Below are 13,163 nucleotides of genomic sequence, written 5' to 3' on the forward strand. Positions count from 1 at the left end.
TAATGTGGGAGGTGTTTATTGTGAAAGCTCAACAAAGCTTGAGTTGTGTACTGCATCTCAGTCAAAGATTTGTCAGATCCTGAAAACGGTTCATCAAGTAACATCAATGGCAATAATATGCTGGATTTTCTAGCTTACAAAATTCACTTCAGATAACCTAAAAAGGGAGAAAAAGACACTGCAAATATTTGAAATAATAAACGATCTTTGGTCAGGTATGACTTGTATAAACCCTTTTTAAAGTACTGGGTTACTTCATTCGGCTCAGATTTCCAGCTTCTTCTTCATGGACAGCTTGTAGAGGATTTGGTAGCCATCATCCCAGGCGTAGAGCAGCTGCTCCTGAGGATTGTACTTCAGGCTGGCGTGAAAGCCGTAGCGCTTTGGAAAGTAAACCAGAGGCGCTTCCTCGTTAGTCACCAGGTCATTCACGTCAAACACACACTGCACTCGCGAGCGGCCAGGCTGCTTGGTGTTATACACCACATACAGGGTGCCGCAGATGATGAAGGCCGTCTCTGCGTTCTCCCTTGGGCAGTTCGTGTCCCACATCTGCTCGACATCCAGGGACTTGCTGTCCATCTTAGCCATGGAGATGTGCCTCTCGTTCTGCCTTGTGGCGTAGATGGCCCACAGGCCCTCCTCGTCCACAGCCAGGTCCATCACCGTCTCCGGGTTCAAGCCGTACACAGGAACATGATCCTGCACTGGAAAGACCACGCTGTCTGTAATAGACTTATTTTTTGTGTCAAATTTGACCACCTTTATCTCCTCTTCCTGGTTTACGTAATACACGTGGTTGTTGTAGACCACATGTCCGGTTCCCTTCCAGGACGAGGGAATCTTCAGGTCGGTGGACAGAGAAAAGCCCGCCGAGCGAGTGAAGTCCTGAACCGTGGCAAACTCGTTGATGGTGTCCTCGGCTGTCCCATTGAAGATGTAGACCTTCCCAGAAGCTCCGCCCGTGTCTTTGGTCCACATCCCCTTTGGCCCTCCAACCCTCTTCAGGATCTTCATGGCTTTAATGCTGGAGATCATATCACTGCAGTCTGTAAAAGACATGAGGGACAGCCTTTACACAAATAGTTATAATTTTCTAATGCTTTGACATTTTTAAACAGTGTAAAAACTCATTGTAGTTTTTGTGTCCTGCCTTCCTGTAGCTCTTCAATTAACCAGGAACCTTTGTCAGGATCGTCTTTGTGGACTTCTCTTTTACTTTCAACACCATCCACAGGAAGATGAGTATTCAAAAGAGACATCAAGTCAACATTTCATGTAATATCATCCATAGCTTTTTGACCAATAGATCACAAGCTTTGCAGGCGGACACAACCATTTCAGCAGCGCTCTCCACCAGCACTGGAGCACCACAAGGGTGTGTACTAAGCACCTTTCTTTACACATACTGCACAAACAGCTGCATTAGTCCTTTACCAACCACCTTATTCCTCAAATACTCCAGTTTTTGTTTGTTCTTTCTTTAATTCTATTTTGCTCCGGACATCCCTAAAAAGTAGATGTTTAATTCACCCCAATAGTCACATATTTCTATCTACACTCACCATTTTCTAAATATATATTTTGTTAAATTTGTCGGTTTCATGACAATATATCTTCCATAACTGTAGAAATGAGATATTTCTCCAAATTCTCTAATATAATTTGGCTGAATTTTGTGTTAAAGTTTGGATTTTGAAAGGTAATTTCTATTGTCAAAACTTCTACAAAAAAAAAAAAACTGAATAAAAATCTGAAAATCACCGTCCATTGTTTTATGGGACATGGGAGAAAGTGAGGCGCTGGTTTCTCACTCTCACACCTGCTGGTCAGAAGAACAGGAATCACCATGGCAACCTGGCACCAGGCCTTTTGCCCCAACAGCAGAAGAGCTCAAGGTTACTCTTCAAAATAAGAGCCCTCCAGATTAATAATAAGTTTAAACTAAACATTTAAAAAGTATTAGTTTAGGATTTAAAAAATACAAAATAAAACAACAAATACTCTTCATAATAACAGACTTACTAGTACATGTATTTGTTAGATTAAATAGTTTTTCTCTTTGGCCTCAACCTAGAATAAAGTTCACAAATACTCTTAAAAAAAGCCTCAATATTTAGTCACATTGGTAATGAAGCAAAACCAATGGCAAGTGTAATTTTGGCCTTTTAAATTGAATGACATGATATAAGAACTGCATTTTTATCTGAACTTTGATGGAAAAAAAAACAAGTATTCAGGTTTACCAGTTATTAGGAGTTCGATTCTCTACCAGCACATCTCACCTGTGAGTTTGAAGTATTTGCCCTTCTGCTTCTCCTTAACCAGAGTCACCTGCTGCTCTATCAGCTTGTCGTCCACGTCCACGCACGGCTGAGCCCCGTTCTGCGTCTCCAGGTAGTCCAGTTCCCGTTCGACCCGGTCAACCCGCGTCCCCACTCCGTCCAGAGTCGTCCTCAGGGTTTCTTTCTCTTTGTCAAGACTCTCCAGCTGAGAAACCATCTGCTGCTTCAGCTCCCGCAGCTCGGAGGCATAGCGTGTGGTCTGCTCTTGCCACAGAGAGATTCTGTCCTGTTGTAAACAAAGCTGATTAGAGCAGCCTCAGTCTAACCGCAACTTCTCAAGATGTTTATTTTATACTGCAACTAAAATAGTGTTTGCTTTAAATTACTCAAGCCCACAATTTTCTGTGGCCTTAGAGGCATCCTTTAATCAGGAAGGACCCACACATAGCAAGCACCTACCCTGCCTGACTGTCTTCCAGGAAAATGGTCTGAGATCTTTTTGTCGAAGCTTTTCTGTAAAATATTTTGTGAACGATCGTTTTTGCCAATAACGACAGAATTTGCTGCATGGGAGGACAAATTTTGGCTCGTCCTTCTTTGCAAAATCGTTTTCATTCAGCCACTTTAGAGAATAAGCACAACCTGTTTAGAGTCCGGTCAAAGCATCTGAGTTAGCTTCAAGTCCAGACTTTGACTAGGCCACTCCAAAAACTCCAGATCACTCAGACCTGAGAATGAGCTTAAGGTCACAAACTTTTCTTTAGGATTTTCTGGAAGAGAGCAAAACTCAATCAGTTACAGCAGGCAGTAAAGGTCCATCATGTTTGACTTATCTGAAATTACTGGGTTAGCTATACATCACACACGCACACACACACGCACACACACACACACACACACAACTTTCAAAAAGATCCCTATTAGTTAAGTGAGTTAGCAGAATAAGTTTCCAAAATGCCAAGACAATCAAAATGTTTTCTTTTTGAATAGCAGCTTTCTTATAGTTAAATCATGAACACTGACCTTACCTGAGCCAAGTGATGCCTTTAGTGTTCAGGACGTTGATCTGTTTCTATTTAAGACCTCCTGAGTGAGTCAACAATGTTCTTTTGTAGTAATTTTAATCGGCAGACCACTCCTTGGAGGGTTCACCACTTTCATTCATAAGCCTCAAAATGAGGCTTGCTAGTCTTAAATCTTTAGAAGTGGATGGTTAACTCTTTCCTGACTGATTTATTTCTTCTGTGTTGATGAATTTCTTCAGATCAGAGGACGGCGCTTTGCTTTTAAAGCTCTTCTAGCCGGGCTATATAGGTGAATAGATTGAAGTGATTTCTTAATTCAACAGGTCAGGTACATACTTGAAATTGAACTCTGCTTTCAATAAAAATCTGAGTATTTATCAATATTTTGGGAGACAAAGTGTCTTGGATACTTCTTTTTTTCTTGAATTAAATCATAATTTGACAACTGCTGTTCTGTATTTAATCAGGTATATTTGCTTGATTTTTTTATAATTATTATTTGAAACAAAATCTGCAAAACTTTTTTGTATCGCACTAAATCCTGCACACGTTCGCTGTGATGAACAACTGGAGCTTCATCCTTCTTAATGCATTTATCCAGAATCATGTAATTTATAGAAACGTAATTTTTTTTTTTTGTCATCACATTGTCTGCAGTTAGAGCTGCAGACTCGCACAAAAAGAAGCTCACGGTTCACATCAGTGCAACTGATCTGTATTCCCAACATTTTCCCCAGGATTTGCCCACATCTGCATTCCATTGCATCAGTTCCCGAAAGTTTCCTCTGCGGGGGAAAACTCTGGCACTGGGGACTCGACAGGAAGAGAAAACGTCTTACCTCAATTGCAAGGAGCCTCCGTTCCAAGTAGTCAATAAGAGCTTGGTGCTGAGCAGTAGCAGAGTAAACCAAAGCAAGCAACAGCGCGAATCCTCTCATTTTGTTGCAGCACAGAAACCTTTGAGCTACAGCAAAAACCTGACTGGACGTCAGAGAGTGTGAGGGAACCAGCAGACTCCCAGAGGTGGGCTGGAATGTTTTACTTAGCTGCCTGGGAGGAGCCACTGCCATATGGTGGTGGAGGCACCGGACAATACTCCTCACTCTACGGTCTTATCTTGTTTGGTGATCTTGGAAGAAAAATGACAGCGGAGCATTTTTTTAAATGAACGTTGGCGTTTGGCTTTAGGGGTGCCGGACCCTTCTTCTGTTTTAAACATTCGGTTTTAAAGAGGCTCAAAGCCAGAAGTTATGTAAGAGAACAGAGGAAAAAATGTGAAGTGCTGCTCTCCTCTGTTAAGACAGAGAAACCAAGATGCTGGAAATTCAATTTAGAAGGAAATGCATGTCATATTGTAATGTCTTTAACAAACTGCATTATAATGTCATGTTGTAATGTCTTTAACAAACTATCTGCACTCTTTATTAAAGCACACACAGCACCTTAACATTTTTCTCAGTAAAGATATTTCAAATGAGGCTTTGGACACATAATTAACAGTAACATTGGAACAATACACACTTAGAGAAATTAAAAAAGATAGGTCAATAAATGATGTGGTAAAGTGGATTAACTGTTGAACACAACCACTGAGACTGATTAGCAGAAAAGCCTTAATTGCTCATCAACTTCAAGACGTCTGGAGAAACTAGTCGCATGTAGCTCAGGTGTGACTTTTGGTACGTTTTATCCACACAAACAGTCTTCATATCTCAAAGGTCAGAGTCTGGAGAGTAGCTGGTTCGCTACAGCAGATTAATTTTCCCAAACAGAGCGTCCCCCGCAGCTCAATGCTGCCACTGCTGTGTTCCCATATGGGGATGGTGTGTGAAATGTACAAGCGTTTTGCATTTTATTTTAGACTAATGTGACTAGAGCGTATTTTTTTCCCATGTTTTCTATATTTCCTACATGCTTTGTGGAAAACTTTGAGACTCTTCAGGACTTTGTAACTCTTCCACAAAGGCCAAACCTGAGGATTGTTTAATCCATGACTGTCCTGCCAACAGATCCTCCCACCTGGTCGAGTATCTCTGCAGTTTTTGGGTGTTTCTCTGACTGTTCTCTAACCTTCGGTGCCTTCAAGTAACAGCTGCATTTATACCGAGATAAAGCTACAAATATTTCTACTCAGGTGATTTCCGAAAGGAAGTATTTGATTGGATTTATTGGAAATAACTTAATGACATGAGAGATAAGTGGGATGAATACAAAAGGTCGCACTTTTCACATTTTTATTTTTGCAGTTGTAATGTGACAAAGTTAAAAAACAATCTTAAGGGTTAATACTTTTGGAAGGCACTATTAATTATAATATTTTGTACATAATCGTACAAACTTGCTGAATAGCAAACCTTTTATTCCAATATCCTTCAAGTGTCAGCAAAAATGCTTAAGCTTCTGCTTATGAAAGTGAATGTAAAAATAAGGTTTTAATTAGATATAGCTTATTGCATTTGCCAGATTTTTGACATGCACATTTAACAGCTCGAATCTCTCCAACACAACCAGCAGTTATCTGAACAAGTTTATTTTTTACAACTGTATATAAACAACATGTATAAAATTTGTGCATTAGGCTTGAATAAAATCTAAAATAAGAACAATGCAACGCAAAGTTTAATTCTGTAAAATGACAGTGAACTACTGTAAATCAGAACCTTAGTCTCAAACGAAGAGCTTTAAAACCACTTCAAGATCGTTTGCATGGAACTGCAAGAAGAGAAAAGTCGACCCGGAGGGCAGCTGGTGCGACCCGGAGTTTTTTAAAGCACCAGATTGTTGTGCTGAGAGCCATCTCTCTCTTTCTCTCTCTCCTCCTCTCAGGGATACAGAAAAATTTACTTTATTTGCACAGTCCCACAAATTCCTCAATTTAATTTGACTCTAATCAAACAAACTAAACTCAAACATCCAAAAGTTACTTACATTTAAACGGGGGAAGCTCAAGAGCAGTCACTGTTCTGGCCTGAACGTCATCAAAGAACACCTTGAATCATTAATAACAGATCAAATACGGCAGCTGTGCATAAACATGCCCAGTAAAATGAGAAATGACGGGTAAACCCTTGGAACCATAACAGCAGGACGTCCATCCGGCTACGTAAAGGCTGCGTTTAGATACTGAGGGGCCCTTCGGCTCCTGTAGTGTCCAGGTTCTCTGTCCGTTGCAGGCACAGGACTGAAGCGGGGCAGGCGGTCCTTATTGCTTCGACGTTACGCCGATTCCAATCAGCCTGGTGCTTTGCACAGATCACAGTCTGAGATGAGGAATTGGCATGGAGACGTCCCGGAAGAACCGATGTACAAGTGCATTTTTGGCAGAAATCCTCTTGTTTGGGTCATAGTTCAGCATTTCCTAAAAAAAAAAAAATATATAGAAAGATGAGTCCATTATGTATCAGTATTTCTCTTTACATTGCTTTTTTTAAACAAGTGAAAATGTTCTCACTGCCAGCAGCTCTCTCCCGTCCTCATCGAGAAGAGGCACCACCTTGGCCAAGTCCTGCCGAGCCCACTTGGGGAAGGAGGGCTTGTAGTCGGGCATCGATGTGACTCCGGGCCACACGGTTTCATCTGGCGTTCCCAACGTACGGAAGATTCTGAACAACTGGTCTATCTCCGAGTCACCGGGGAACAACGCCCTCCTGGTGACCTGAGGACCCAGAGAGACCGTGCTGCCGATTAGAGACCACTCCTGCTTTGTTAGACATTTACTGTGGGAATTCTCACGTTACCATTTCTGCAAAGATGCACCCCAGGCTCCAGATGTCAACAGCTGTGGAGTAATATTTGCAGCCCAGGAGAATTTCTGGCGCTCTGTACCAAAGTGTGACGACCTGGAAAATACAGAAAAACACAGTTTCTTCCAGTAAGAGACCAAGACTTGGAGACACACTGAACGGAATACTGGAGATATTTTCCAGATTTCACACAGCTTTTTTTTTTTCTTTCTGAGCAACATTATAAGAAGTCAGAATAGCATTTAGAGCATTTTTGTAGCCTTCTTTTCATAGTCGTTTTTATTTACAAATCAGCCTGTCACAATAAACAATAAATCAATGAATCGCATGATAAATTAAAAGAAGCTCAATAATTTTCATTTGCTCGATTTATCGTTTTTCTCTTCTCTTTCTCTTTTTACCAAAAACTGAATGATAAAAGTCTTCAGTCTGGTGCTTTGGTCTCAACTATTTTTTTAATAAAACATGTCTTTTGCATTCAATTAATGTGAATACTAAAACTTAAACATCCCCTAAGAGAAAGTACCCTCTGCTTACTCTATTTCTGTGATTAACAAAATCCGTCATGTAAATCAGAGCAACTTTGTTGTACTCTGTTCAGTCTTCCTGTCTGAAACTCTTTCACTCTTCTGCAGGCTGAATGAATAGCAAATATGCCTCAACATACCATAGAAAAATTGTTTCTAAACCGCTTCTTAAATCGCCATGGTTACTTTGTCTTTACTTTTGAAAGAGCCGGTATGACATGGAAATAATTTATCTCTAGCGTCAACACTATCGGGGAACTTGAACTAGGAGTAACTTGTGGTTTGTTCAAAAGCTGGATGTGAGGAAAAAAGAATAAAACAAAGACTACCACCACCTTACCTCGTGTGTGTAAGTGCGAACGGGAACGCCGAAGGCTCTGGCGAGGCCGAAGTCCGCCAGCTTGATCTCTCCTTGGGCGTTGATGAGGAGGTTCTGGGGCTTCAGGTCTCGATGCAGAACTCTGTGAGAGTGGCAGAAGGCCAGGCCTTGCAGCAGCTGGAAGAGATAGCTCTAAAACAGAGAGACAACCATGACAGATAAGCACACACTCACACAAAAAACGTTATTCATGCCACCAGGAAAGTACTAAGACAAACATGAAGCTATGATTACCTTAACCAAAGGCAGCGGGATGCCAGTGACTGAGGAGGAGTCCATGAACTTCTTCAGATCTTGATGGAGGAACTCAAAAACGAGGTAAAGTTTGTTCTCGGTGTGGATCACATCTCGCAGCCTAAAAGAGCATAAGAAAAGAGGCTGGTTATAAATCTAAAGAGGCAAACGGCATAATCAGAACATGTGTTCTGCTAAAATGTTATAAACTTACTTGACAATATTTGGATGGCTGAGTTCTTTAAGAAGGGAAATTTCTCGGATGGCTGTGCTGGGAACGCCCTCCGTTTCCCTGGATACAAAGGAAAGAAGAGTTATCGCCGCTTGCTCTCTGCGCTCATTCACAGCACATAGGATAACGATTATAAGACACCTAGTTTAAAAATTACTACAGGAAAACAAACACCTGGGGAACACAGACGCCCAAACATAATATACTGTTGTTTTTTTAAATTCTGAGCATCAGTGCTTGTTTTCCAATAGTGAGCATCAGCTTGCTGATATTGCTGGTTATGTGGCATTTCCTGGTGGACTGTTGCGCTAATTTTGGACAGTAAAACTCAGTGGACCACCATCTGAAAATGTACATGGATTGGCTCCCCAAATCGTAACAGACGGTGGAAAACTCGTACTGGATCTCATGTAGCTTGGATTCTGTGCCAAGTTGCATATTCTACACGCTTGGATTTCCAAACGAAATCAAAACCTGACTTTCATCTAAAAAAAACAAAAGACAAAAAAACCAGTGAGTGAACCAGTGAGTAACAGTCCAATCATTTTTCTGATTAGCCCTGATAAGATGCTTCTGATGTGTGTGGATCACGGTGCTTCTTGACGCACTTATTACAGCCGCAGTGAAAATGATTAATCCCCCCCAATCTTTTGAATAGGCTGTGCTTCACAATCCACTCAAGGTTAGGTAATCCCTTTACCTTGAGCAGGTTTTTCCAGTCACAGTTTTTCCTGATTTACAGCATCAATATAAAGTAAGTTATACGTGTTCATTTCAAGATGAACACGTGAAAAAAAAAAATACTACGTGCTTTGTTATTAATCAACATGTATGAGTTGCACTTTAGTGATATTTTAGTTTAATGAGCGAGAACTGTAAAATTTATGATATAACAAGTTATACTTTTAAGTTTCAGGAAACACGGACGAATGTGTGCGTGTCTTATTACAGCATCATTTTGATGCATTATATTTTGCGTAGGTTTTTGTTTGTTCATTATTAGTTTATGGAGGAGTGTATCTAAAGCTAAGGTAAAGAAACTCCTGAGTTCATTTTTCCTGTAAAGAGTTAGCTGATGACAATCTTCCAAGAGGTATAAACATCCAAACGTTGAATAAAACCTGTTATGTCAAAAACGTAAACATTTGCTTCCCTAACTCATAACCTACTGAATCAACAGTGAGTTACTTACGTGTCCAATCTGATTTTCTTCAGAGCAACAGTTTCTCCTGTCACTTTGTTCTTGGCCTTGTAAACCACTCCGTACGTCCCTTCTCCTATTTTCTCCACCTTTTGAAACGTATCCATATTGAAGGTAAAAACCCGGCAGGACTTTGTTGAGGGGTTAGCAGCCTAGCACGACCGCTCTCTTTGTGTCGGAGCTAACGGCTACAGGGACAGACGTTAGGGCACAACGCGGGGACCGACAGACTGCTACTCCGGCTGCTTCCGTCATTCAAGCCGGGAACGCTTCAACGAGAAGATGGGGTCGAGAAGAGAGTCTTTCGGGTACAAGCACAACTAACGAAAACGAAAGAAACTAACATGTGTACTCTCCGTTGATGGACCAACGTAAATCTAAGTGTTGGCGCGGCGGTTGCTCCTCAGAAGAAGCCACTACCGAACCAACACAACAGCGTTTCCCGCGTTGTGCTGGGTGCGTTCGATTATGTGTCCGGGGCACACCGGATATTTCAGATGAGTAATATTCTCACGGTTATTTTACTACTTTTCCCATAGAGCCCTTTCTTCGAAACGTTACCAATGACGTTATCGATTTCCAGTCTGTTAAATACAAAATAAATTGATTTGAAATGTAGCTTAAATACTTTGTTTTGTTCCAAATAGCTTCTGAGCGGGTAAACGCAGGTATGCACAGCCAACAGACCCCGAAGGTCACATGGTAAAAATTCGGTGACGTTGTACATGACGTAGTTAATGTGGGAGGAGAAAGTCTCTATCACACAAAATTAATAATAATAATAATAATAATAATAATAATAATAATAATAATAAGAAGAAGAAGAAGAAGAAGAAGAAGAAGAAGAAGAAGAAGAAGAAGAATATGGTCATAATGATATATAATAATATTAATATTATTATTTATATAATAATAATCATAATCATCATTGTTATATTACTATATTTTTACAAAATAATATAATTATAAAAATATTACTAAAATTATTATTATTATTAATAATAATAATAATAATAATAATAATAATAATAATAATAATAATAATAATAATAACTTTATTGTCTAAATATATATTGAGGTGAAGTGAAGCCGATGGTGTGTCAGTAGCTTCAACAAGAGAGAATTCATAGGAAGAGTCAGTAACGCCCTCTACTGGCATTTATCTGGTTGGTATACAAATTTGTTTTGAGTGAGTGTGAGTGAATCATCAGTGGAAAACTAAAGTTTCACATAATGGCTTCCTCTGATCATGTGAGCGTCTGGTGTTCATCCAAGCCAGGGGCTGGATTAAACATTTACAAAGGCTTGGTAAGAAGAAACAAAAACTGAATGGGTGCATCCTGTCGCACAGCACGCTTGAGCTTAAAGACCAACAAAGCAACCTGACAGATACCAAACCAGGGAAAACGTTGACATTAGCATTTTGTTCTCATTCTTTTTATCTCTCCACTGTAGTGAGAAAATTTCACTCTGAAGATACAAACAGCTTTGTTTTCTACCATAAAGCTTAGTTTCAGCTTTAAGAGCTTTATTTAAGGTCAACAAGAAAATTAATCAGCCTAGAAGACTGAAAGTGTGGAGAACGGGGATAACGGCCACTGTGTCTCCTCTGAAAAACATTGATTTAACCTGTGAAACCATGGAATTTAAGACATTCTTTGGCACTCAAAGAATCTGGCTCTCTCTGTTCACACATAGAAAGTATTCACAACAATGCTGCACATGATCAAAGGCCAGAGGCTTAACACAATCAAACGACTGAAAAGGTTGTTTCAGAGTAGCAAACCATAAACTGTTTCAATTTACTCTCAGGTTTTCCTTCTGATTTCACATACTTCAGTGGTGTTGATCCCTAAGAAAACTCTTTAACATAATCACAGTACCTTGAAAAAATATTAGCGCCCCTTAAACCGTTTTTCTATTTAGAATAGTTACAACCAGAAAGTCTTTTTTTAGTGATGCCCCAACAGAAAGTAGTTCAGTAAAGCAAAATAGCAAATAAACGGCATTGATGTCAAAATTCTGCATGAATAAAACATTAAACAGTTTTATGTGCATTTGTATTCGGCCCCCTTCACTCTCATGCCCCAAAATAAAATCCACCATCTCCATTCAAATGTCTGTTAATTAGTAAAAAGTCCGTTAAATTTATTCACAGTATAAATCAGGGTAGCTGCTCAGAACAGAGGGGCAAACCCACAAAGAAAACCTGCTAGAGGCATAAAAAAATACCTAAATAAAAGCATTTTCATGTGTTGAATGGGAACAGAACAAAATCTAAAATCTAGAAATTGATGTTTGCAGGCACTCTTGATCCAGCCTGGCTGAGCTTGAGCTGTTTACAAATAAATATTTCAAAACATTTCAACTTTGTGTATTAATTTTTTGGGTGTTTGCTTGTTGTTACATAAAATCCAACTAGACATCTTGAAAGCTTGTGGCTATAAAATAGCAAAAAGTTTATGGAGTATGAATACTTCTGCAGGATACTGAATATGTAATCTAGATAAATGATGTAAAGGTCTGAATTTCCTCATTCGTTTCCACAGAGCCAGTTTTCTCGTGCCGTTCTCGGTTTTGTGAAATATTTAGAAATCTGGAGTTGCTGTGAGAAATGACGTCCCACCTGGGTGGTAAAACACAGAGAAAACGCTGAATGAATTCTGCAGAGCCTGTGAGCCGGTGGGCCTTAATGGTTCTGCCCAGACAGCTTTATCGACCAGGTTTCAGACAGCAGTCCTACATTTCCTTTCACTTGTTTTCACTGTCAATGAAAAGCCTGGTCTGAACTCCAGTTTCATCAAAACTTTCGCTGAACAAATAAAGTCATCTTGCTTAATTAGACAGCAAATTGTAACTGATGCTCGAACCGCCTTCTGCTTTGGGTTTTTATTTTCACAAAATGTATGAAATATCATTGCTTAGATAATACAAAGCTTGGATAATAAAAAGAAAAGGAGCTAAAGGTTGACTATTTGTGGTATGTTGAGTCAGGTGCTCTTTGGGGTGGGGGATTTATTTCCTCTTGATCGCAGTTGTGAGCACATGAGGGGTCACATGCAGTGCAGCCTGAACAGCCTCAGAGGCATGAGACATCACTGGGAAAACCACCAGCAACTGGGATAAAACATCTTAGAGTGATTCTAGAATTATGCTAGGATAAAGTAATTCATCAAAAAGTAAAAAAGTTATGCTGATAATGAAAATAAATGTATGTTTTAATTGAATAACATATGCTTTGAATCTTAATCGATCAGAAAATGACAGATTTGGGGGTTTTGCCGCAACGTGTTTTGGATTGTTGTCTGTACAAAACCGCAGTGGTGCATCCCATTGGTTTGGCAGCTACCATGTGTCAATTAGCATGGTAGCTGCCACTGGTTCACCGCTGTTCTTTCTTTCATACACTTCTACACGGCTGCAGAATCGAAGATTTAAAAAAGTAGAAATACGACATGAAAAATCTAATCATTTTCTTTCTTTTAGTCGTTAGTCACTAAAAATGGATTTAGATGTTTTAAAAAAAAAATCACTGCA

General features: G+C 39.8%; 2 protein-coding genes across 2 annotated transcripts; both read right to left on the reverse strand.

Moving 5' to 3' along the window:
- Window positions 1-4,494, reverse strand: olfml3b (olfactomedin-like 3b). The gene is made up of 3 exons (XM_008410002.2): window positions 4,150-4,494; window positions 2,286-2,571; window positions 1-1,049 (listed from the first exon to the last, which is right to left on the reverse strand). Exons 1-3 carry the CDS (start codon window positions 4,378-4,380, stop codon window positions 265-267), a joined length of 1,302 nt encoding a protein of 433 aa, XP_008408224.1. The 5' UTR covers window positions 4,381-4,494; the 3' UTR covers window positions 1-264.
- A 1,326-nt stretch (window positions 4,495-5,820) lies between these two features.
- cdk2 (cyclin dependent kinase 2) lies at window positions 5,821-10,281 on the reverse strand. Its single transcript, XM_008410003.2, has 7 exons — window positions 9,618-10,281; window positions 8,408-8,485; window positions 8,194-8,314; window positions 7,921-8,091; window positions 7,048-7,149; window positions 6,762-6,965; window positions 5,821-6,668 (listed from the first exon to the last, which is right to left on the reverse strand). The coding sequence occupies exons 1-7, from the start codon at window positions 9,731-9,733 to the stop codon at window positions 6,564-6,566; spliced, it is 897 nt and encodes a 298-aa protein (XP_008408225.1). The 5' UTR covers window positions 9,734-10,281; the 3' UTR covers window positions 5,821-6,563.
- Window positions 10,282-13,163: the final 2,882 nt, after the last annotated feature.

Source organism: Poecilia reticulata, linkage group LG5 (assembly GCF_000633615.1).
Source record: "Poecilia reticulata strain Guanapo linkage group LG5, Guppy_female_1.0+MT, whole genome shotgun sequence".
Lineage (NCBI taxonomy): Eukaryota > Metazoa > Chordata > Actinopteri > Cyprinodontiformes > Poeciliidae > Poecilia > Poecilia reticulata.